This window comes from Papaver somniferum, unplaced genomic scaffold (assembly GCF_003573695.1).
Source record: "Papaver somniferum cultivar HN1 unplaced genomic scaffold, ASM357369v1 unplaced-scaffold_76, whole genome shotgun sequence".
NCBI lineage: Eukaryota > Viridiplantae > Streptophyta > Magnoliopsida > Ranunculales > Papaveraceae > Papaver > Papaver somniferum.
Window position 1 is genome coordinate 2,111,829 of NW_020650526.1, and position 23,146 is coordinate 2,134,974.

The window sequence follows — 23,146 nt, forward strand, 5'->3', positions numbered from 1 at the left end:
TCTTATATTAGTGCATTCAAAAGATATTCAATGAAGAACCTAACCAGTCATAATTTCCTTTCGATTATGAAACAAGTTCATATATGTACTTCCTTTAAACAAATGTTATAAAACATTATTTCCTAGGGTGAAATCATACAAATGTTATAAAACATTATTGAAGTTAGGGTTTCTGAGTCTGTAATCAGGTGGAGAAATCAGTTGAAGTTGGTCCGTGGATCGATTGAGTCAATGGGTCTGTGGAATTGGTGGTGGTTAAGAATTCATGGGTCAGTGGTGTTTGAAATGGAATCAAACTGCAATTGATGTTGTTCGCAGTTAGGAAGAATGAGGCAGTGCTGGTACCGTTAAGAAGAATTAGAAGTGCTGAGCTTGAACTGAGTTAGTATGAGCACAAGAACAAAGTTACAGTGGATGATATGGGGTTTGAGTGGCTGTTGATTTTGAGCATAATTGGTGACAAGATGATGCTACTGGAGAAAGGGTTACTGCCGTCGAACTACAAACAGAAAGAATGGGTTTTGCTGTGGTTGTTTTAAGAGGTTCAAGAAGCTACCGAAAGTGGAGGAGATGGCTTGAATTAGCGGTGCTGTGTAACAGCTAAATGGAGTTGCAGTTAGCGTGAGGAGATGGTACTGATTCATTTGGTTGCAACTGAGCTGGAGCTGAATGTGGTGGATGAAATGAGTTCGAGTCACTGCTGTTCGTTCCAGAAAGAAGAGTGATTTGTTGTGCTGTTTCAATGGGTTATGGTGGTCGTTCTGGAAGGGGTTTAGAGCTTCAATTAGAGATTGTCATGGGTTTGCTGTTGGTGTTATCACAGTGGAGTTGGACTGCAGCTGTAGGAATCAATTGAGAGATCTTTGTTGGTGAGATGTTGCTTCTTGGTTGGAATAGATGGAGGAACTGGCTGGCAGAAGAACTAGGAGAAGTTGTTGGATGGTGTTGATATTGCAGCTTACATGGTTTTGAATGTATGGCAATGCAGGGAACTACAAGTTCACTTGTGCCGATTAAATGGGATGTTTGCTGAGTCGAGTTCAAGAAGAAATCAGAAATGGAGATTTCCAAGGTTGTGATGCTGAGTTTGTGGTTTGAGTTATCAGTTATGAGCAGCCGCAGGTGCATTGGGTGTGATGAAGATTAGGTAAAATATAAGATGAAATGGAGTGGTGCAGAGGCCAAGCAGAAAGAGTGCATGGCATGAATGTGTATGCTTGTGTCAAATTCAGTATTTACAGGGAACTGAGCATGGGAATGTGAGCTGAGTTGCAATAGAATTGGTGATGCAATCAGTGATATTGGAGAATTGAACTGCATGCGATGGTTGTGGCCTGAATGGTGGATGTAGGAGCCTGAGCTAGCCGTGTTCCTGGTGTTATTAATGTCAACTGGCCATGTCTTGTTGGTGCTGGAATGGCTTGTCAGTTTTGTGAAACTGACAAGCATAGCAGTTAATGGGCTTTGAGGCCTGGATTGTGGTTGTGAGAATGGGCCAGACAGACATTAGGCGTGACCTAAATTTAGAACTTGGTGGAGAAAGGAACAGGATATAAAAGGAACCTATCTCAAATCTCTCTATTCAATTTTTTATCTTCTACTTTTGTTCTAGGGTTTGTGAACATGATAGATTATTATTATTGGTTATGGAATAATTGGATTTCACATAATATGCTTTTTGATATGATACATTAGTTTTGTCTCCATATTATCGATTATGATTCACTATTTATATTATTACATGATTTGAATGCTTGTTTGATCGAGTCGCGAGTCAGTTGAGTTTGTATTCATCTCTATTGCTAGATTAAGATTTGTTATACGCAAAAGTGGTAAATTTCTGTTTACAAGTAGCATCATTAAATATGGTTATAGCTTGTAGTGATGCATCCTTGTAATCATATGTGAACCATAACCTTTGTTAAATCGGATTTGTGCTTTTACACATTCAATTGCTTTGATTGGCCTGATTTCATAGAACTTAATGCATCTAGGGAATTAAACTTGATTAGTGCTTTTACACGTTAGGTTGTTCTCTAAGATAGAATTCATATTCGCATCTTTTAATGTGTTTGTTGATGATAAGAGGAGATTTGCGGGATAAACTTGCGATCAAGGTATCCTAGGGCCTTTGATAAAAATTGAGATTAAAATATAAATTCTAGTTATTGTGTCGAAAACATGTTTGTGATTGAAGACGAAATCCTTAACCAATATCTTCACATATTTGCGTGCTTGCTTTGCTTTGTTTGTTATTAGTTTAATTTCCTTTACATAAAATCAGAAAAATCCCCCATTTGTTTATATAAGAAATCGAAACATATTGACAACCTAGACCTCTCTGTGGGAACGATCCTCTCTTGCCCTTGCTATATTTATATTTTGAGTAGTAAGAAAGTGTAATTATTTTTGACGCCTACGACAACGATCAGTTACTAAATCCAATGGTTACTGATACCGATTGGTTTAGTTAGTTATCAAAGGAAAACCATATCTGTAGACAGGTCCTTTTCTAGACAGACATGTCTTCTCCTGGACAGACATGAATCTCCTCTCAATAGGTACTTCTGGCCTATAAATAGAGGATTGTTAAGGATAGCAAACATCAGAAAAATCTCTGCAATACTAGTTACTCAATTAGGTTTATCTTTTAGGCATTATCAGCAACAAGAATACTCTTCGGTATGATCAAACAGCGCACATTTGACATCACACAAACTGTTAGACTCCATTGTATCCCGACGACAGTTATTTCTTGGAATCCCTTGTGCATTCTATAGGGAAGAAATATTGTTTGAAAGACAGCGATTATGTGCCTTGGAGTGCTTGGTTTCTCATTGTTTTCTCCATCACATTAACAACACCATTTTTGATAGATAGTATCTAGAGTCGAAGTTAGAAGCCATAACTTTTGTGTCATCCTCGTCTGTGTAATCCACAGTATCTTTGTACACAGCCATTCCGACATCGTTAACCTATGCCAGTATACAGATTCTTTCATCAGTCAGGATTGAAGGTAGGAAGGGGCAAAAGAAAAAAATCCACCGAATGAGACAAACAATGAATTAAAAACAAGGCTCCTTGTTTGGACGCTGTTGTAATTTCAAATAATTGGTTAGTCAAGAAAAGCAGTTGTAAACACTTACAAGGAAACAGTCTTAATTAACTTCTCTCTATCACCTGGAACCGTAGCATCACTGACTGAACCAGTTACTGTAACCCTTTTTCTCTCCAATTTCGCAAGCACTGCTGAATAGCATTTTCATTTCGAGCAGTGATATGAACAGCTGCACCAAACCAGCCAGCTCCTCCGCTATTGCGTGTCCAATCCCTTTGGTTGAACCAGTGACAACAGCAGTCTTTCCTTTAAGAGACCATCTAAGATTTAGATCGCTACTACTTTATGTATTATCCATGTTTTTGCAACTCTAGTTAATTTGTATTTGCATTGATTCTTACTGAGTTATGTACAATTTGATTATATCACCAATAATTACAAAGACGCTTAGTGAAGCTAAGTAGCTAACAAAATTGATAGTTGACCGTTTGGTATGTGAAGCAGTTAATAATTAGTGTACGAACAGTACTAGTCAGTCACAGGACTAACTTCACTTTTGATTTGATGGTTCGACAACATTTCCCATCTAACGAGGCTGGTTCTGAATTATTTAGTCGCTAAGCCTTTTCTTTCCGGTCGCGCTAGGCGGATCGCTGTTTGCTCGCCACTTTCACGCATGGTGAGTTGGGTCAATGATGTGGCAGGAGAGTTGGATTTTATGGATTCCACGTATCAGCTTCTGGAGATAGAAATAAAATGAGTATTTTTATTGACCAAAACACTCTGTGACTTTCTCACTCAATGTTCTTCAGATTTTAGGTTTCTCATCGTATTCCTCATCCTCATACTCCGCAAAAAAAATGCAAATTAAGACAAATTAGTACTTCCCTTTTTCCTCTTAAACCAGAATACATCGACACCACAATTTAACAATTCGAGTTAACAAATCAATATATACAGACAGAAAAGCAGAAAAATTGTTGTTTGCCAAGAATTAAGGGGAAAAAAAGAAGATGTTACAAGAAACTTACACTATTACTCATCTTATTTTGTAATTAATTTGGAGAGAAGTTGTTCAGATTTGAGATCTGCTGTTAAGTTTTCTTAGGATGAGTTCTAAATCTTTAAGTCTTGATGAGAATATTAGGGTCAAAAGATTTCGCGGGATTTTGATATAATCGAAGGAACGAGGGTTTCACTTTAATTTGAATTAACGGCTGAGACTTAGATCTAATTTTTCTCTGTCTTATACACTCATCACTGACGTGTAATGTCCTAAATCTCCAGCTAACCACTGTCACGATGGAGTGCGTGGAAACAGCATGAATAAAGCGCGCTTTCTATCATTTCCCTTATCTTTTTCCTACACTCTCATGCGCCTAATGATTGCCTAATGGATCGCAGATACAACCATTATGAAACTGCTACTCATTTCTTCTTTGAATGTTCGTTTGCTGTAGATGTTTGGAAATGGTTCAGCTCTATCTTCTGCGTAAATCTCCATTGTACTTCAATTTAGGAGCCATTACTTAAAGCTTTTTTTTTTTTTCTTTTTGATAGAAAATTAAGGAAAATTTTACTGAAGACTGACAGAATTTACAAGATGTACATAGAATACAAAAATGGACCCTAAGGTTTATCAGCAGCAAGTCTTCAAGTTGATCTCCATCCTTTAGACCACTGACCATTAGGCAATACGAGGGAGTCGATATGATTAAAAAGCTTTATTCCTTAAAAAAATAAAAATAAAAACAGATTGAAACCTTCCTTACAGCCTAAAAATGGTTATATATTCAACAACAGTGCTTCTCCTCGTTCACCTTCATATATATTAGTATGTTATATAGTAAAGGAAACCTTTTTTAAAGCTTGTGGAATGACCTTTTTTTCATCTTTATAATCAAGAATATCTAGTTTCCCAAATTCATATTGTTTTCGTCTTCCATTAAGTTTTTGCTCTCTGTCTCTTTCTCTCAGCGTTTGATTAATGGCTGGGAAACTTATGCATGCAGTTCAGTTTGAAGGTTATGGAGGTGGAGCTGCTGGATTAAAGGTTCTGATTAATTTTCACATTATTCAGTTGCTTACCAAGTGTTAGTTCGTGGTTATGATTCCGTGACTCTTGTTTTACATGCATGCAAGGCTTCAAGTAAATACTCGATGTTATATGATTAATAATATTAATTACTGTTTCAACAGCATGTGGAAGTTCCTGTACCTTCTCCAAAGAAAGATGAGGTTTTGCTAAAGCTGGAAGCGACAAGTATAAATCCAATGGATTGGAAACTTCAGAAAGGGTATTTGCGACCGTTTATGATACGCAAGTTCCCTTACATACCAGGTAACTTTGATGAAATTTTGTGGATATTTATTTTTGTCATTGGTTCAGGGCTCAAGGGATACTTTTCTTGTTGTAAGTTCAAAAAACCGTGGATCTAAAAGAAGAAATGAGAACAGTCCAAAGCAGAAGTGGCCTAGGAAGTGGGTCCAAGTTGAAATTTTTGTTTCAGTGTAGGTGGATAAAAAGTGAAAATGAATACGTGGTTCCATAACCTTGGGACTTGTCTAATCTTAGAGTAAGATCGTTCCCGACTCAATACAGTATTCAAGTGGAATGATAAAAATATTTGTACAGAACAGTTTTTTTTTTTTTTTTTCATTATATTATAATGAAACGTATTTCGTATGGGTCGGAGAACCTGAAAACAATCGGACAACCTTACAGTTGTTTACAGCATCATACGTAATCCCTGCCCACCTTACCTCCTTGATCGAGGTTATTCTTTCGAGTTCATAAAACTGATGAGGTGCCCCTTGTTGGAAAGCGGGCATCTATGAACACAACATTTTAGCACAAAAGATGTATTTGTGTATAACTGCCACTTTAATGGCACAGTAATCTGTTTAATACTTGAAGTTACAATTCATCTCCATTTTATAGCATAAGATTTTTGAAATTTATGAGAGTCATTACTCACGAAAAATAGGCATCACAAACATTTCTGCTGACCTTTCTCCTTGAATCAGGTACTGATGTTGCAGGTGAGGTGATAGAGGTTGGTCCAGGAGTCGATAACTTTAAAGCTGGTGACAAAGTAGTAGCTTTTCTTAGCCATGCTGTGAGTGGTTATACGTAATTGTAATTTGTTCCTAGAATTATGCATATAGCTTATTTTTCAAATAACTGTGTGGTTGATGGGTTGCCAACGACTTCATGAACACCATTACTGTTCATCCTAGAGAATGACTCATTTTCCAATAAATTAAGATACGAGCATTGATGTTCAGAACTAGAAGCATGCATATTTCACATTGGGGTAACTACTATTACTGAAAAATATCCCGAAAACTATGATGTTCTTGTATGTATTACTTCTGATTCATTGTTTACTTAATAATTTTTTGAACATTTGCAATTGTGTTTGTTAGAGTGGAGGCGGATTAGCTGAATATGCAGTGGCTTCGAAAAGCTTGACAGTTGAAAGGACAAATGAAGTATCTGCTGCTGAAGGTGCTGGCTTACCTGTAGCAGGCCTTACTGCACTCCAAGCCCTGACTGATGCATCAGGGATCAAGCTAGATAGCTCAGCGAAACAAACTAACATCCTTATCACAGCTGCCTCAGGTGGAGTGGGTCAGTACGCTGTTCAGCTTGCAAAGCTCGGAAATGTTCATGTCACAGCAACCTGTGGAACACGTAACATTGATTTTGTGAAGAGCTTAGGGGCGGATGAAGTTCTCGATTATAAAACCCCAGCAGGGGCATCCCTTAAAAGCCCATCCGGATGCAAGTATGACTTTGTCATCCATTGTGCGACAGGCATTCCATTTTCTACATTTGAGCCCAATTTAAGTGAGAACGGTAAAGTGATTGATATTACTCCTGGTCCTGCTTCCCTGATGGTATCTGTATTTAAAAAGTTGACATTTTCGAAGAAGGGATTGGTGCCACTGGTTATGACTCCAAAGAGTGAGAACTTGGCATATCTAGTTAATTTGGTGAAAGAAGGAAAGCTTAAGACGACCGTTGATTCAAAGCATCCATTGAGTAAGGCTGAAGATGCATGGGCAAAGAGCATAGAGGGCCATGCCACAGGAAAGATAATTGTGGAGCCCTAAGCACCATTTTGGCTGCGCCACCCTTATGACCAGCATGATATACTCAATTCTTATATAGAATGTCACAAACACCACAATCGTGTATGTCATCTGGAAATGTAACTTGTTTTCATCTGAATATGTTTGTAATGTAAGGAGAGTTTATTTCTTATGCACTCTGGATCCATAAAGATGTACTACTGATACACTGCTGTATTTAGGTTTCTTCAATATGCGTTGGTTTTCTTTTGGGTGACGCTTCATTTGACACGTAAAGTATATTACTTCATTCGTGTCTAACCTGATTCAATAATTGAATTGCTGCATTTCACTGTATGTAACCCAACTTATTGGGCAACCAGAAGTAAATTCCCATAACTTTTTCAGAAAAATCAAGGCCCTGTCTGTGTTAACATACATTTCAAGTCTAATTGTCAAAAATGGTTCTTTAAAACTCAAACCTACTCTTCAGGCTTCCAAACATGAATCCCCCCGCCAACGGATGAAAGTGATACTGATTTGAATAAGATCTATTTATATGATTATACCTGTATTGTTCACCGTTAAACTCTTACTAAAAGAATGTTTGCATTATGGGCTACAGGTTGACGTAATAGAACTCATTTTTCTTGGTATTTTGCTTGAGCCAGATGCAGTGGCGGAGCCAAGAAATATTTTTAAGGGATGCTAAAAATATTTATGTACAAATATGTGGACTAAATTCAAAATTTTAGGTGGGCTAAATAAAAAAATATCAGATAAATACAAGGGATTTTTATCGACTTTATTGATTATAGGGGGTAGAGCCAGGGTTAGTCAATCCTTGGCTCCGCCCCTGGCCAGATGAAATTTCTGCGTAAAAAGTACTACCTCTGTTTCCAAAAAATAAGCTTGTTTCATGCATAAATTACACATGAAATAAGCCTATCTTTTTGAAACAGAGAGAGTATCAAATTTCCCACAAAATTTTTACTCTGACAAAGCGGGTCCGGTCATTATGAACATATTCCATGTATTCTAGTAAAATGTATTGTATGCTCGTTAATTTGACAGCGTATTTTCTGTTGAACTTCCATTGCGTGATTTTACAATTCCTTATCAAAAATTTCGAAAGCGGCATTTTGGACTTTTTGCAACATTTTCGTACCTTTTTTACCCCCACGGTGGACTTTTCACAATATTTTTGTTAGAGAGTCATTTTAGAGTCCAGTTTTTTTTTTTTTTTTTTTTTTTTTTTTTAATCTAAGGCCTTCAAAAAGGCTAATGATCCTCCTCAACTGTTGGTAGGAGCCAAACAGGAGGGGCAGACCATTACATAGTAGAATTTTTTTTCTTAGCCCATAAAGCTAGTTCATGTGCTGCAGAGTTACAAATCCGAGGTTGAAAACTAAAGACACAAGCAATTAACTTAAAAGAAAAAAGTTGAATATCCTTAAAAAGAGCATTCGTACGCGAGGTTCCTTCAAACTTTCCAGCTGAAAATTGGTCGATGAGAGATTTCGCATCACTTTCAACAATGATATGAGTAAACTGTTGCTCCAGAGCTTTATTCAAGACTGCCCAGATGGCTCTGGCTTCACCTTCTTCAGCAGAATGAACTTCAAAGACTAAGGAAGGTTGCTTTTCTTGAGAAATCACGCATCACATACCCTACACCATTTGCTCCAGAAGTAACATCAAAGGAACCATCAGTATTGCATTTAATCCATCCAAAATATGAGGGCATCCATTTATCACAAATACTGACAAAAGTGGTAGTAGAAACTGTAAAGCTAATTTTCCTAGCAAGGAGCATAGCTCTAGCTCTAGCAAGGACGGTGGTATGATTTTCAGAGAGGTTTTGGAAAATAAAATTGTTTCTACTAGTCCAAATAGACCATAAGATAGCAACAAACAGGCTTTGATCTTCATCAGAAAGTTTAGACATAGGGTCAGTTAACCAAAAAAGAAGCCAGTCAATGAAAGACTTGTTTTGAAAAAACTGGGTGTTTATATTGAGATCAGAGATAAACCAGACTCTTCTAGCAAAGGGACAAAGGACCAAAGCATGCATAATAGATTCATAAGGATCAGTACACCTAGGACAATCCACACTATGCATAGGCATTCTAGTATGAAGAATAGTTCTGGCAGGCAGAGCATTTCTAGCTGCTCTCTAGACAAACACTTGAATTTTGTAAGGAACTCTGACGTTCCAGATAGGCTTCCAAAGGTTTTTACAAGGGGAGGTCCTAAGACCTCTGAGCCCCATGTAGGCAGATTTAAAAGAAAACTTGTCATTCTTTGAAAGATCCCAAGCCCTCCTATCGAGAGTGCAAAGCTGGCTTAAGGGAATGGTGATAAACTTCTGAACAAAAGCATTATCAAAGTGGGTGTTGAGTCCAGACACATCCCAACTTCTGGTTTGGGAGTTAATAAAATAAGACACTTTAATACTAGGATCAGGGGGGACAAGAGGGTTGGGTGTAGCAGAACCCAAAGTGAGTATCCATTTATCACACAATGGGTCAATAAATTGACCATCCCCAACTATCCAAGAAATGAAAGGCTTAATTAGTTCTTTAATGGCATGCGATCACTTCCAAGTCCAAGACCACTTACTAGTGCACTTGGCATTCAAGAAATCAGTTCTAGGAAAGTATTTAGCCTTAAGAACAGTAGCTAACAAGTAATTAGGATTTTCCAGAATCCTCCAGGCATTTCTGGCCAACATAGCCAAATTTTTTAGTTCAGCCTTTCTAAAACCCAAACCACCTTCAGCCTTGGGGGAGCATAAAATATCCCAACCAAACAGGTGTAATTTCATATCTTTTGTATCTAAAGTTTCACCCCTCCAAAACTTACAAAGATGAGCATCCATTTGTTTACAAAGGTGCTTAGGAATAAGAAAAGCTCTCATTTAAAAAATGGGAATAGCTCGGCCAATCTTACTAATATAAAGAAATGAGGATTTTTTGGTACGACCTCAAATTTCCGTGTGTATTTTTTATGCTGTCCATCAGATCAGATGATTTAAAAACTCGGAGTTTGATTACAGCCGTCCATTTAATGAGGATCTCGGTATGATATTTATGAATTATGAGGGTTTATATTAAATTACTTAAATTTTTAAGGACCTAAAAGTTAAAATTATATATAAGAAATCTCAGGCACAAATTTCATTTCTCTCTTTAGGTTCTTCGACTTAGGTTTAGTGGAGAAAAAAAAAGGTTTCGAGGAGAAAACGCAGACGAGAGCAATGACATATGTTCTGATTTAGCTCCAATATTCAATCTTCTCCAACTCCAACTTCAATTCAAGCAATTCAAGTTTTGTTCGTCAAATCTACTAAATTATTAACCTTCATCTCAATTTCCCATTGAACTTAGGGTTTCCCATTGAGTAATTTAAACAACAAAAATTGAGCCGAGAAAAAATGGATTGAAGAACTGGAATGCTTCAACTACACAGGTATGTATGAACACCAGATTTCTGAGGGTCGGATTGATGTTTGAATCAACATTATCAAATTGGGGGTTTCGATTTTTCTTTTCCAGGTTTGTACGAAACTATTAATTCCATCTCTTTGTAGTAATAACATGTATCATTCCTTTCAATTTTGGTTTTGTTAGATTCAGATACCTCTCTCACTTTTTTTTTAATCCCAAACATAAGACTTTGTTTTGTAATGTTTCTGTCAATCCTCCTTCCTTGTGAATCATTCAGTTGGACTGACATTGGAATTCCAATTGGTTAGTGAATATTTGGACATTAAATGTAATACATCGTGTTTTTAGCATGGCGCATGCTAAAGGATACGCCATGGCTTGTGATGAAGCTTCATCCAAAGCTTCTTTGCATAGTGAGATGCATTTTAGCGAAGGGCCATATTTGGTGCTAAGGAAGGCACATAGCGTAGGCATATTGGCAAAAGTACAATGTTGCATCATCATGATGCATTAGGACAGTTGGGTAGGTTTCCTTGAACTTGCAGCGTAATCATTGTGCATTACGAAAGTTATTGGCCTACAGCATATGCAGACTATGTACCAAGTAAGCTTCATAGCTTAGCCAAAGGAGTATAAATGATGCCTAAGGCTCATTTATAGTTGAGTATCCTTACGAGGAGGACATTTGATGCTTATACATCACTATGCCATGTCGCGGACCCGATGATGCATGATCATTGTGCATCTTTGACAGAATGGCTTACGGACCAGGACATTACCATTTTCGCTAGCTATGGCCTTGCAAACGAGTTGGTTAAGCTTCTATCCCTTCGTTGATGAACTACGGTCTGTGCTTGATCCCTTTAGAGTAGGTAAGGGTACGTAGGCAGCCGCAATGAGTTGCAACATTGTCGGTCCAACACTTTGTCGCTCATATCATCTAATTGGGAGATGATTGCGACATTTTGGCCCCTCATATCATCTGGCTCGGTAGCTCGACGCAAGAGATGATTGTGGCCAAACTTGATGAGGAAAGTTGCATTCCATTCATTGGATGCTCATACTTCCTATCAAGCTACAAAGAGCAAGTTATAGCTTATCTGGAGGCTAAAAACCCGAGTGTCGTAATTTAGCTCAAGAGGAGTCCATTTTGATGGGAAATGACCCAAAGATTGAGACATGTTGATCTACAGATCCACATGGTCACCAGAATTTAGCCAAATTCCATCGTTTAGGGCCTCAAATGGCCATTTTTATCGTTTTAGGAAAGTGTTTGTTTTCTTAATAAACCCTTCGCGGATCAAGGGTAAGTTGGAACGGTGTGGAAGCTAAGTTAGCTGCATCATGCTCCACGAGCATGCTTGGAAGGACAAATGGACGTGCATTTATCGATATTTTAGGCCCGGATCGTAACTTCATCATGGCGCATCGGGAAAGTTACGGCGTGCGGGGCAACGCGCCAAAGGCGTAATTTTCCGGTCCGTCACATTAATAGTCATTGACCTGATATGTGTGTTACTTTGTTTGAGCACCAATCCCTCCATCCTTGCATGAATCTTACTGTGTTTCTTTTCCATTACTGTTTAAATGTTTTTGGGGTTATTGGAATAAGGAGGCTGCTTTAGTTGCTTCTGTCCTTTCTCGACGTTCACAACCTTAAGTCCCTCCTTTAATAAGACTAATGCATATTAGTAGTTAGGCTTACACTGTGTTTATTTTTGTTTTTAGTTTTTACGTTCATCATGCTTGATATAATTCCTGAATGAGAAGGTTATTTCCATAGGTAGTAATGGCTCTCTATTCAATTTCGTATCCTTAGTTTATCATCTTGGCATATAAGCATATTAGGCATTCAGCATCAGGGAACAAAATTTTGGCATATAAGCATTGGCCTCTTGAATCTTTTGACCCAGGTACAAATTGGAGCCTGAATCCATTCCTATTGATTCGAATACTATTAGTACTAATGTCTTCTTACAGAAAATGCAGCTGGCTAAAACAAGAAAATTTTGCTTTGAATGCGTCGTCATTGATCATGACCCTGAAGATAACCTAGATAAGGATTTTAATGGAGCTAGTAAAGGAAGTAGAAATTCACTTGCTATGAGTAGAGTGGAGAAAAGCGAACAAATAGAGATTTGGTATAAAATTCAAGACAGAGAAGGTATGGGTGGTAATAATGTTCAGACTTCAGAGTAACGTTTCTACCAATAGGAGGGGTTCAATTGCTGCTGCTATTGTAAGTTGTTTCTACTTCTTCATGATTTGGATTTTTTTTATTGTAGTTGGGTACTTCTTCTCGAGTGTTTTAATGTAAAGTTAGTTATAAATTGAAATGTGATTGAAATTCGAAACCATGTTAGTTGTTGCTTAATCTAAAGTAATAAATTCTCAGCTGTGATGGTGCTCATATAGATGGGGCAGAAGTTAGCTCTAAAATTGTATGTTAATGTTAAATGGACACAATTACATGAGTTAGGCTCAACTGGAAAATAGGGTACTTCCAGAGTATTAATTGACAACTGAAGGGATTCTCAAGCATAATTGGTTGGTGAAGGTGTAGTTAGGCAGAGAGAACTTTCTGCTTTGGCACATGGCTGAACTTTGTTTCTTCATCTTGGCGTTCATGTTTATACTCATTCTCATGGTCATAACTTCCTTCTCCTGTTACATATATGCAGGTGGATGTAGCTGCAGAGATCCGGGGAAGCTCTAGGTGGCATGGTCAGACAGCTTTCGATGGATCAGTTTGACTCCACAGAGCGCCATAACGGCTAAGAATCTAATGGATAGACAATTGTGTGTCACTATGGTGGCTTGGAAGGTACAATTTCAGTCACAATGCTTAGTTCCTTTAGAATCTACCAAAAGGGCCATAACTTGGAGCTTCCTTTTATGTTTTCCTTAATGAGAGCGCAGACTTATGTAAACTGATTCTACATATTTGGAGTTAGCTACAACAATACCTAATTGCAGGTATTGCCAAACAAAAAAAAAGGCATTGCAAATAAAAATGTAATTTGTGTGTTCTTATAGGATGGCTTCAATGGCTAATGTGATTCTAACATTCTAATTGCCGGTCTTCACAAGTTTAAATGCCGCTTAATAGACTGACATAGTTAACTTTACCATACACCTTTTTTCGGGTGTCAACCTAATAAATACTGTCATTCTGGTAGTACTCATAACCGATATTTGTTTTAATGTAGCCACAGATGATCGAAGCAGATGACTACATAATGAAATTGGCTAGACATGCAAAGTTATCAGATCATTTTATGTTAACAAAATTCACCAGATGCACATGCCGGATGCTTATATGTGGGTTTGTTTGAACTTGGTAAGTCAATCTTGCTCTAGACCAACCACTTAATTTCATTAGCCTTAATTAAATCCTTTTCCTCTGACCAATTTCATATAAACTAATATGCAAGGTAGATTATAATTTCTTATTGTTCGGTGTGCAGGTTGATTTTTTGCTTTGCCTACACTCTTTCTTACTAAGAAGAAGTGATGAGAGTGGTAATACTTGCTTAATTAGTATCTCCTTCAATTCATTTGCCTTCTGTAATTTTACTCAAGTCCGTTTTTGTTGTCCAAATAGTCATATATGGGACTGTTTATTTTGAGTTAATTTTCGATTACGTCTAACATTATTATTGTTTACCCCATTTTTCTTAACTGGTCTGCGTTGAAAAGCATATTGATGTTCAAGGTCTGAATGTTTGTATCACTCTTTATACAAATGATCCATATCTGTAGTAATTGACATCAATATCAACTGCTTGCACTAATTTGCTTTTATTTTAAGTAATGTCAGACCATTGGGTGTGTAACAGGAACATGGTAGAACACGAATGAATCTTTAGTTTATGCTATTTTTTAGTTGAACTACAAAATTATTGAATGCAGTGTTGTATTTTCTTTTGAGCGAAATGGCAGGCGCATCGCGCATGCGTGTTATACTAGTATGCTTAATCAGAGTAGTTCTAGCAGCTTGGGACAGGAGCTTATGAAGCCAGATGGAGATTCTGACATCAACAGCTTGGAGAATACCCATGTGAGTCTGGATTTTAGAGGTTTGGAACACAATATGGGTGCCAATATATTTTTCTCCTAAGTCCCTGCTCTGGATCTCTAAAATATTAGCTAGGAGAGTTTCCTATGCTCAAGAATCTTCCTGCTAAAAAGAATACCATATTTCTCAAAATTTATTTCTTTCCCAGAAGCTAAGCAGTATTTTTGAAGATAGTCTTTGATGACTTGAAAATTTTGAGAAGTAGCTTTTGAGAACAAGAGAGAATCATCATCAAACAAAAGGTGTGTCATTTCAGATGCATCTTTACAAATTTTGATACCTTCTAAAATACCCTTTTTCTAAGGCTATCAATGTAAGAAGATAAAGCTTCAGAGTACATGATGTAAAGATATAAGGGACCCCAAAATAGCCACATGTCGCTTCCACAATCAGTTTTGATTTTGGTGAAGCCACATCAGCACTATCTTTCCCTATCATCGTAATCTGATTGGCCACTCCAATAGTCACTTCCATATTAGATGAAATCCAGTTGGCACCTTGAATAATGCACACAGATGTCGTTTGGAAAAAATTCTCTATTCAAGATTTTTGTAAAGACACGACCGTTGGGAAGTGCAGCAAGTCCAAACTGCAGAACTCCATTCGACGGATGTATCCTCCTATGCAACCTTTGGCCCAAGAGATAATGTTAAAGGTAACCTTTCCATTTAGCATCTGTAGACCAAGAGGCAAGAGATAGTGAGATAACGAGTACACAAATTGAAATGCGCTCCGTCTACGATATGGTCGGGCCACATACAATGAGTATGTGGCTCATCTTTATTTCTTGACACCTATATAACTTAAAAATCTGCCCCCTTTAAATCTCGTAAAGTATTCATTTTTTGAGAAAAAGTAGGAAGGGGTAATTTGCGTTACCTCCCCTGGAGAAGATCATAATTTGAGTTACCTCCCCTACAGAACAAATATTAGTAAAACCTCCTCTCGTCACTTTTTCCATCCAAACCCGATTAGCTGAGTCAGCTGCTTCGTACAGCTGGATGCTCTTACGGGAGGTAACTCAAATTATGATCTTCTCTAGGGGAGGTAACTCAAATTATGATCTTCTCAGCTAACTGGATTTGGATGGAAAAAATGACGAGAGGAGGTTTTAATAACTCAAATTATGATCTTCTCAGCTAATCGGATTCTCTAATAATGTTGTTCGATCTTTAGGTTATATATTGATTTCCGTAATTATAGGTGCTCATCTGTGTAAGTAAATTTGCTGAAGGTACTTCCCCATTAGGAGCGAATCCAATATTTCATCGGTTTGATTTACTAATAAACTTCAACGTTTTGATCACATTAATATAATATCGCTGTTCAATCTCTTCTCTCGTTTTGATCACATTGTGTCAGATTTCGAAATGACCACCACCAAATGACGAACCTTTGAAATACTAACTTACGCCAATATAGACTTTCATGTAGGTTACCATTCATAGGTTACCTGCATTTGCAGCATCATCAAATCCATCCCAATCTCCACCTCCATCGTCTTCTTCTTGCATAACATCATCAAATCCCCCACCACTGTCACCTTCCCATCATCATAATCCATCCCTAAACTATAACCCTAGCTAGATCGAGAAATTCCCTCCTCAATTAACATTTCCACCTGAAATTCAGAAAAGAGAGAATTGGGTGATGGTAATGATTCTGAAATTGCAGATGGAGAACAAGGAAGTATTAATGGGTTTTAATGCTTGTCAAGAACAAGAAAATGGTGTTTCTGTAGAGACTAGAACTAATTGAAGGAGAGATGAAGTTGTTATCAGATTTACAGGGAAGAACATTGATTGGATGAACATCGATTGTTGCTGGTGATTTGAGAGATTGGTGGAAATTTATGGTGATAATAAGCTTGAACAGGAGGATGAAAATAGGGTTTGCATCAATTTTGGGTTCTAAATCTAGTTATGAGAAGACTGTGAAATTAGGGTTCTTAAACAGAGAGGAGTAATGGAGACGGGTACTAGATGTTGAACATTATTATTGTTTACCCCATTTTTCTTAATTGCAAAATGCATAGGTGCTAATGAAGGAAACGTTCACCACATATTTTCTCATCATGTTGTTCACCAGAATGGAAGGATTATAATTAAAACTCCATTGGCTTAAACACCAGCAATTACCCAACACAACCGAACACATACCAACTAGTTCATGATGTTAAATGGAAATTGATAATGCTGAAAACAATTCCCTTATATATATATTGCACAACCATACATGATACTGAAAACAAACGAAAACCAGTTGAATAAAGACGTCGTCAGCGGTCTTATCAAAATGCTACATGAAAGTACTCTTCTCGCACAATGGTTCATAACAGGGCTGTAGCAAACTATATGGGGCTTTAGGCGAAGTTAGAGAAACGGGGGCCTCTGTAAGCCAATTTTTTTTCTCTCGTTTGATAATCAACGGTTTTGGTACATACACAATGAAGTGTACACCGAGAGGGGATCCAACGGTAGAAAGGTCATCCTCTCTGTATTGGGATAGGGGTGCATAGAAATGGGCCCCGCCCCTCCCTCACACGGTACATACACTTCGTTGTGTATATATCATTTTCGGATAATCAAATGATAAAATTGGCTCAGAAAAGATGTTTAAAAAACCGAAAAAACACCCTATCTTACAAAGAGATATTCCTGTCCTTTTCAAATCAAAATCGTACGAAATAACTTTATCCATTATCAACTTCCAAACTGTGTTTGGACAAGCCTATTGTTGCTAGGATTGTCAATAAAAATTTTGCATGACATACATTGAGATAGCATTTTTCAATATCTTTTAAGTAAATCAACAAAAAAAAATTCCATTTTTGTTTGGGCGGAACTTCAAAAGGTTTCAATTATGCATATAAGTCATGTACGTTAATATATCAGGACTCATATCATGCCTTAGATAACTTTCAAGTTGATATAAGAAACTGTAAAATTAGTTGTTTGCCAATCGCCCAACTTAACTTTTTTTTTCGAAGCACTTGCACCATATTTATATATATTTTATACACAACAACTAAATTGAATTGTTGATTTTCTTTCGTTTTTAAGACAGTGGATTTTTGAATTAAAAGTTTGGAAGTGGAATCTGAACAGAAGAATTAAAAGTCAAATTTACTTTGATTTCATTAGCAAAAATTTTGTTCTTGTTCTTTAATTATGGAAGGAGAAATCGTAGAACTTGTAAATTGTAGTAAGTATAAGGACATAAAAACAGTATAATGGATTAGACAGGAAATGAGATCAGAGAAAGAAAAAATGAAAGAAAAAAAAATCGATTAGTGATGGGAAATAGATAGGATTTGGAACCCTAAGATTTGGGGGCCCTAGGCCGTCGCCTAGCTGGCCTATGCTCAGCGACGGCCCTGGTTCATAATGGCAAACTGATCCCAATCAAGAATTTGAAAGTGTGCCAGTCAGAGTCGTACTGATTCATCAAGGGGAAAAAAAAAAGGCGCCAATATAACTCACCAACAATATCAGAGGTGTCTGCTTTATAACTTAAAGGGAATTGCTAAATTTCGTCCAAGTTTTATGGAAATACAATTATAACGGTTACTGTTTCCTCATGATTAAGATGAAAATGGACATATCCAAACTACCCGACACAGAGACGTCACTTCCAACAAACGCAAAAAGGTCAGAAGCTTATAATAACGCTGGAGTATTATGCATATAAGAGCAACCACAGTGGGCGAGTATAACCAAATATTTGGTTAAAAAACGAGACACAGCGGACAGACTATCGATTAAAAACCGGACCAAAGACCAAATCCCAGACTATATTTAGTCCAAGACCAACACCAAAACCAAATATAGTCGAGCGAACGTATAGTTAATGCCCCACCACCAGGCGAGTGTATAGTTAACGTCCCACATCAGGCGTGCATAAAGTCCCCGCCCCACACCAGGCGTGTTTTATACCTCCGCTCCATTTTTTTTTTCTTTTGGGTGGGGCGGGGTTTATACCTCCGCCCACTCTTTTTTTTTTAATTCACCTTATATATGGGGCGGGCTTTATACCTCCGCCCCATTTTTTTTTTTGTTTACTTTTTTTTTTTGTTTTTTGGAATCTCATCGGGCGTACGTATAGTTTATGCCCCACACCAGGCGAACGTATAGTGCATGCTCGACCAAATTTAGTCTTCTACCCATAATGTCACACACCAGACTAAACTCAAACTTTGTCGTTTTTTTTAGCCTTTAATCTTTGGTTATACTCGCATCACTGTAATTGTTCTAAGGCACAGCAACGACCAAAAATAAGAAAAAAAACATCATTATTATTCAGGAAGGTGGTCTGTTCCAACCATGTTTGGCTAAGAGTCCAAATTGAGATTTGTTGTGAAAAGCCAAAACAATTAAGAGCTAAACTTTAGAATGGTTTGAAAGACGAAGTCATATCAGGCCAGGGACGGATCCAAGAAGTTTTAATTTTTTCTAAGCCTGGGCTAATAGTCTTGGTTCAGTATAGCATTTCAATTTTTAAGTTGTTGGGCTGTGACGACTACCTGGGCTAAAGCCCGGATTAGCCCGGGTTGTAGGTCCGTCAGTGTATCAGGCGACACATCACCTACGCTTGCTAGAAAAATTGATTGTGTTACCATCTTCCATTACTGAAGGGCCAACATACATATGTTTTACAACACTATCATGATGCAAATTCAAATTAGCCATATGCAGATTTAGGGGACTCACCACATTTCATCATAAGCCCGATGAGGCCGTAAATAAAACAATCTCTGAATTTGATGATAGGACAAAGAATACATGACCAACCTGATACCGTCTCAAGGTTATTCAAGATTAACTCAAATCAACTAACGAAGGCCTTGAGAGAACAAAAAATATTTGGCAAAGTTTGGGTATTGGTGCGTAAACCGCATCATCTAACTTGAACAAATGCATGCCATGTGGATGACGCCTTACTTATTTATCTGTTTCCACAAATTAATGGAGGAGTAGGGCCAAATATACGATATTTACGTACAACGCATTATGTACTTTCCGTGCGTATGCACCGGGTTAGAAGCTTGTAAGGAGAAAGAGGGTCTCTCCGTCTCAGACCTCTTTCAGGTTGGAAGAACCCAGTTGGACTACCATTAAGAAGAACAGAGTAGGAGACAATAGAAACACACTGATTTATGAGTTTAACCCAGTGGTTAAAGAGATCCATTTTAGTTAATACCTTTTCTAAGAAATCTCATTCAAGCTTGTAATAAGTTTTAGACATATCAAGTTTGACGGCAGCAATGCCTTCAACTTTGTCATTGTGGTTGACAGCATATATGGCCTCATTAGCTAGCAGAATATTATCAGGAATGCTCCTCTTAGGAATAAAGGCACTTTGATTTTGGGATATTATATTATTCATAAAGGGGTTTTTGAAAGAATTTTGTTGATGAAATTACAGAGCCCTATAAATCTGTATTGAGAAACAAGTTCAGTAAGAGGAACTTTGGGATAAGGGCAATATTAATATGGTTAAAAATCTTAGCAATATGCCCAGTTCTGAAGCAGGTCTGAGTCATATCAATGACAGCATCTCCCATAATGTCCTGGTGTTTTTAGTAAAAAAGACATGTGAAACCATCAGGTCCAGAAGCTTCCCCATTTGAAAAACAACATTCTTAATTTCCTCTGGAAATACAACCATATTCAAGGTTGTGTTATCCTCTTCGTAGAGTCCAGTCAAATGAGTCCAGTTAACCAGTCAAAGATGGGGTTGCATTCTCACTACGCACCCGAATATAATATCGTTGACGGCTCAAAATTAGTCCAATTCACCAGTCAATTTTTGGAACGCACTATTAGTGCACTACACTCCAAGAAAAGTACTTACTGCAATCTAAGGTTCTGGAGGATGCAAAATTTCACCTTTTTTCAAGTCCTAAAGCGGCGGAAATGGTGAAATTTTGGTTCTATTTACACGTTGGTGCACTACGTAATGTTCAAAAGAATCTAGCTAGGATAGTCAACATGTGTTTACTAGAATAGTCAACATGTGTTTACCAGAATCTTTTACTGGAATGAAAATTACCGCAAAAAGACTTGAAACGAAAACCGGTATTCTTCGTCCCCTCGTGAGTCATGGTCAATTCCAACACCAGCTCATAGGACTATAAGGGTAAAATATCTTGAAATGATGACGTGTAAGAGTTTAGTAGGAGTAATTTTCGGAGCGCAGTAAGGTGCACTCCTGTTTTTGACCAAGTCCACCATACAGGAGTGGAGTAAAAGTGCACTCGTGTCCTTGACTAGTCAATAACCGCGGCGAAAAGTTCATCAAGGAAAAAAAATAAGTATAAAAGCGTTGCTGAAAGTTAAATGTATTACTTTTCGAAATCATAGCAGAAAAAACTTTAACTTGGGAAAGGATTTATGCGTATAAATCGATAAACAAATGACAATAAAGATAATGGTATATCTAAGCAACACATCGCAGTAAAACCTAGATCAATCTCCACAGACGAGGTTCTTGACTGGTAGTTGGTTTAGTGCTTCACGTTCTCCATAGAATAGATTATTATTATAACGAGCCATTAATTTCCGTAGCCGTGCTCTCATGATTACTGAGGGAACAACAAAAAGACGGGTCTCTCTCTATCTCTTTCTCATTCTCTCTAAAAACATAAAATATCTACTACTTTGAAATCAATCTCAGATGTGTTTTTGTGTTTGAATGATTCTCAAACATCAATCAGTTGAGAATTTTGTTGAATTTGAGTCAGAGAGAGATTTGAAAGAAGAAGAAGACAGTAGTAATAATGTTCATGGATATGCACCAATTTGTTTAGGTCTTAAAGATTTCTATGTTAGACGATTGATAGTTACAAGACAAACTGTAGGGGAGCACCGGAGTATCTATTGTTGATTTGTTATTTTTAAACTGTTGCCAACGGTAGAGGACGACTGCAACGAATATAATCGTACTTAAGAAATCTTCAAGATCTAAACAAATCGGTGCATATCCATTATGACTACTACTGTCTTTCCATGCTCACTACACCTGTGCGCGAATGGCAGGCTTCGAGTTCTAAATTCCTGGAATGCATATAGTCGTTCCTAATTTTTCTCATTTAAATTTTAATTTGATATTCGTGGTTGCATAAGATCAAATCTGATATGGTTTTTTTGTTTTTTTGAAATTTGCATGCATCAAAAGGATTGTTACAATCGACCAATTGCAAGCGCTATTGATTCTTAAATTGATATGATGTGGTTGAGTGTTATATTCTGTTGATCGTAACAAGGCACTCAAGTGAGTTTCCTACTTTGGTTTACGATCGACTTCTTTTATGAACGTAAGAATTGCTACTTTCATATAAGAATTGTTTAGGACTTCTTGGATCTAGTAATACTCGTAATGATACTAAAGATACATATAACTAGAGGACGGCGTAGTTGCCGCGATCTTCTTGGATTAGACCTCTATAATGAGTCTTATCAACTTTTCTTCCTCCATAATTTTTATGGATTTTCTTGTTTACTGTGAGCGTATTGATGTTGGATTACAATCAAGTATATCATACTTTCTCCATCTTGATGTAATTCTATACCAAGAAATAACGAAGTAAGACCATGCATTCGTAATTTATTCCTTGAAATGTTCAATCATATAAATATATATTATTACCCGTAAAAATAAGGTCATTAAAGTGCAAAAATGAATCGGTCGCGCTAGGCGGATCGCTCCTTCCTCGCTCCTTACCCGCACGCTGAGGTGGTTAAATCATGTGGCGTAGTGATTTGGCTATTCCGTATACCACGTCAATAGTTTGAAGAAAAAGAAACAAAAAGAGGAGTTCTCTCCCACGTGAGACTCAGTAAACACAGAGAGAGCAAAAAAAAATCTTCATCTCATCTTCTTTCTACAAGCTGTAGTCCTTGGATTTCTCTTATTCACTTGATTTTTATTCAGGGTTTTTTGGTTCTTCAACTTTTTCTCGAAAACACAGTGGGAAAAATCTGCATCTTTCACTGATTTCGGGTTTTAATGGATGGTGGGTTTGTTGATTTTCGGTGTTCTCAATGTCTATTCAAGGTCATGCAATTCAACTCCTCTTTGATGTCAGCTAACAAATGTTAGTTTTGAGTGATTATGAAATTCGATTTGATCGATCATAAAAAGGAAGAAGAAATTGGGTTTGAGAAGGACTCTTCTTTCTCTCTCTTAATCTCATATCAATTGTTACTTAAATTTCATTTGCAATAGATATTCCTGGAGTGTTTGATTTCTAAAGATTTTTAGGGTTGGATTTTCAAATTTAAGGGTAAATTTGTGTATGTATTTTTTTCTGTTCTTGTTGATGGGAAATTTTAAGATCACCAAATGGTTTGATTCTGGAATATTCAATAGTGCAGCAGCCATTTGATTGTAAGAAGAACAAGAAGAATTTCGATTTAGAGATTTTAGAGGATTTTGTTGAAATGAAATTGGGTTCTTTTTGGAACCCCAGATTTGAGTGTGAAA

At 37.3% G+C, this 23,146-nt stretch overlaps 1 protein-coding gene and 1 long non-coding RNA gene across 4 annotated transcripts; both read left to right on the top strand.

Moving 5' to 3' along the window:
* The first annotated feature begins 4,977 nt into the window (after positions 1 to 4,977).
* Positions 4,978 to 7,412, top strand: LOC113344445 (chloroplast envelope quinone oxidoreductase homolog). Its single transcript, XM_026588417.1, has 4 exons — positions 4,978 to 5,111; positions 5,258 to 5,399; positions 6,086 to 6,177; positions 6,488 to 7,412. The coding sequence occupies exons 1-4, from the start codon at positions 5,046 to 5,048 to the stop codon at positions 7,175 to 7,177; spliced, it is 990 nt and encodes a 329-aa protein (XP_026444202.1). The 5' UTR covers positions 4,978 to 5,045; the 3' UTR covers positions 7,178 to 7,412.
* A 2,927-nt stretch (positions 7,413 to 10,339) lies between these two features.
* On the top strand, positions 10,340 to 14,434 carry LOC113344386. 3 transcript variants are annotated; one of them, XR_003357783.1, is made up of 5 exons: positions 10,340 to 10,692; positions 12,565 to 12,823; positions 13,266 to 13,408; positions 13,794 to 13,924; positions 14,052 to 14,434. It is a non-coding gene; the product is annotated as an uncharacterized LOC113344386 (long non-coding RNA). The 3 variants fall into 3 exon arrangements; XR_003357784.1 differs by having other exon boundaries at positions 12,574 to 12,823; XR_003357782.1 differs by lacking the exon at positions 10,340 to 10,692 and having other exon boundaries at positions 11,629 to 12,823.
* The last annotated feature ends 8,712 nt before the right edge of the window (positions 14,435 to 23,146 follow it).

Coding starts and splice junctions, on each gene's coding strand:
- LOC113344445 (XM_026588417.1), top strand. CDS start 5,046: ATGGCTGGGAAACTTATGCATGCAGTTCAGTTTGAAGGTTATGGAGGT. Junction 5,112..5,257: donor GTGGAGCTGCTGGATTAAAG/GTTCTGATTAAT, acceptor CTGTTTCAACAG/CATGTGGAAGTTCCTGTACC. Junction 6,178..6,487: donor TAGCTTTTCTTAGCCATGCT/GTGAGTGGTTAT, acceptor TGTGTTTGTTAG/AGTGGAGGCGGATTAGCTGA.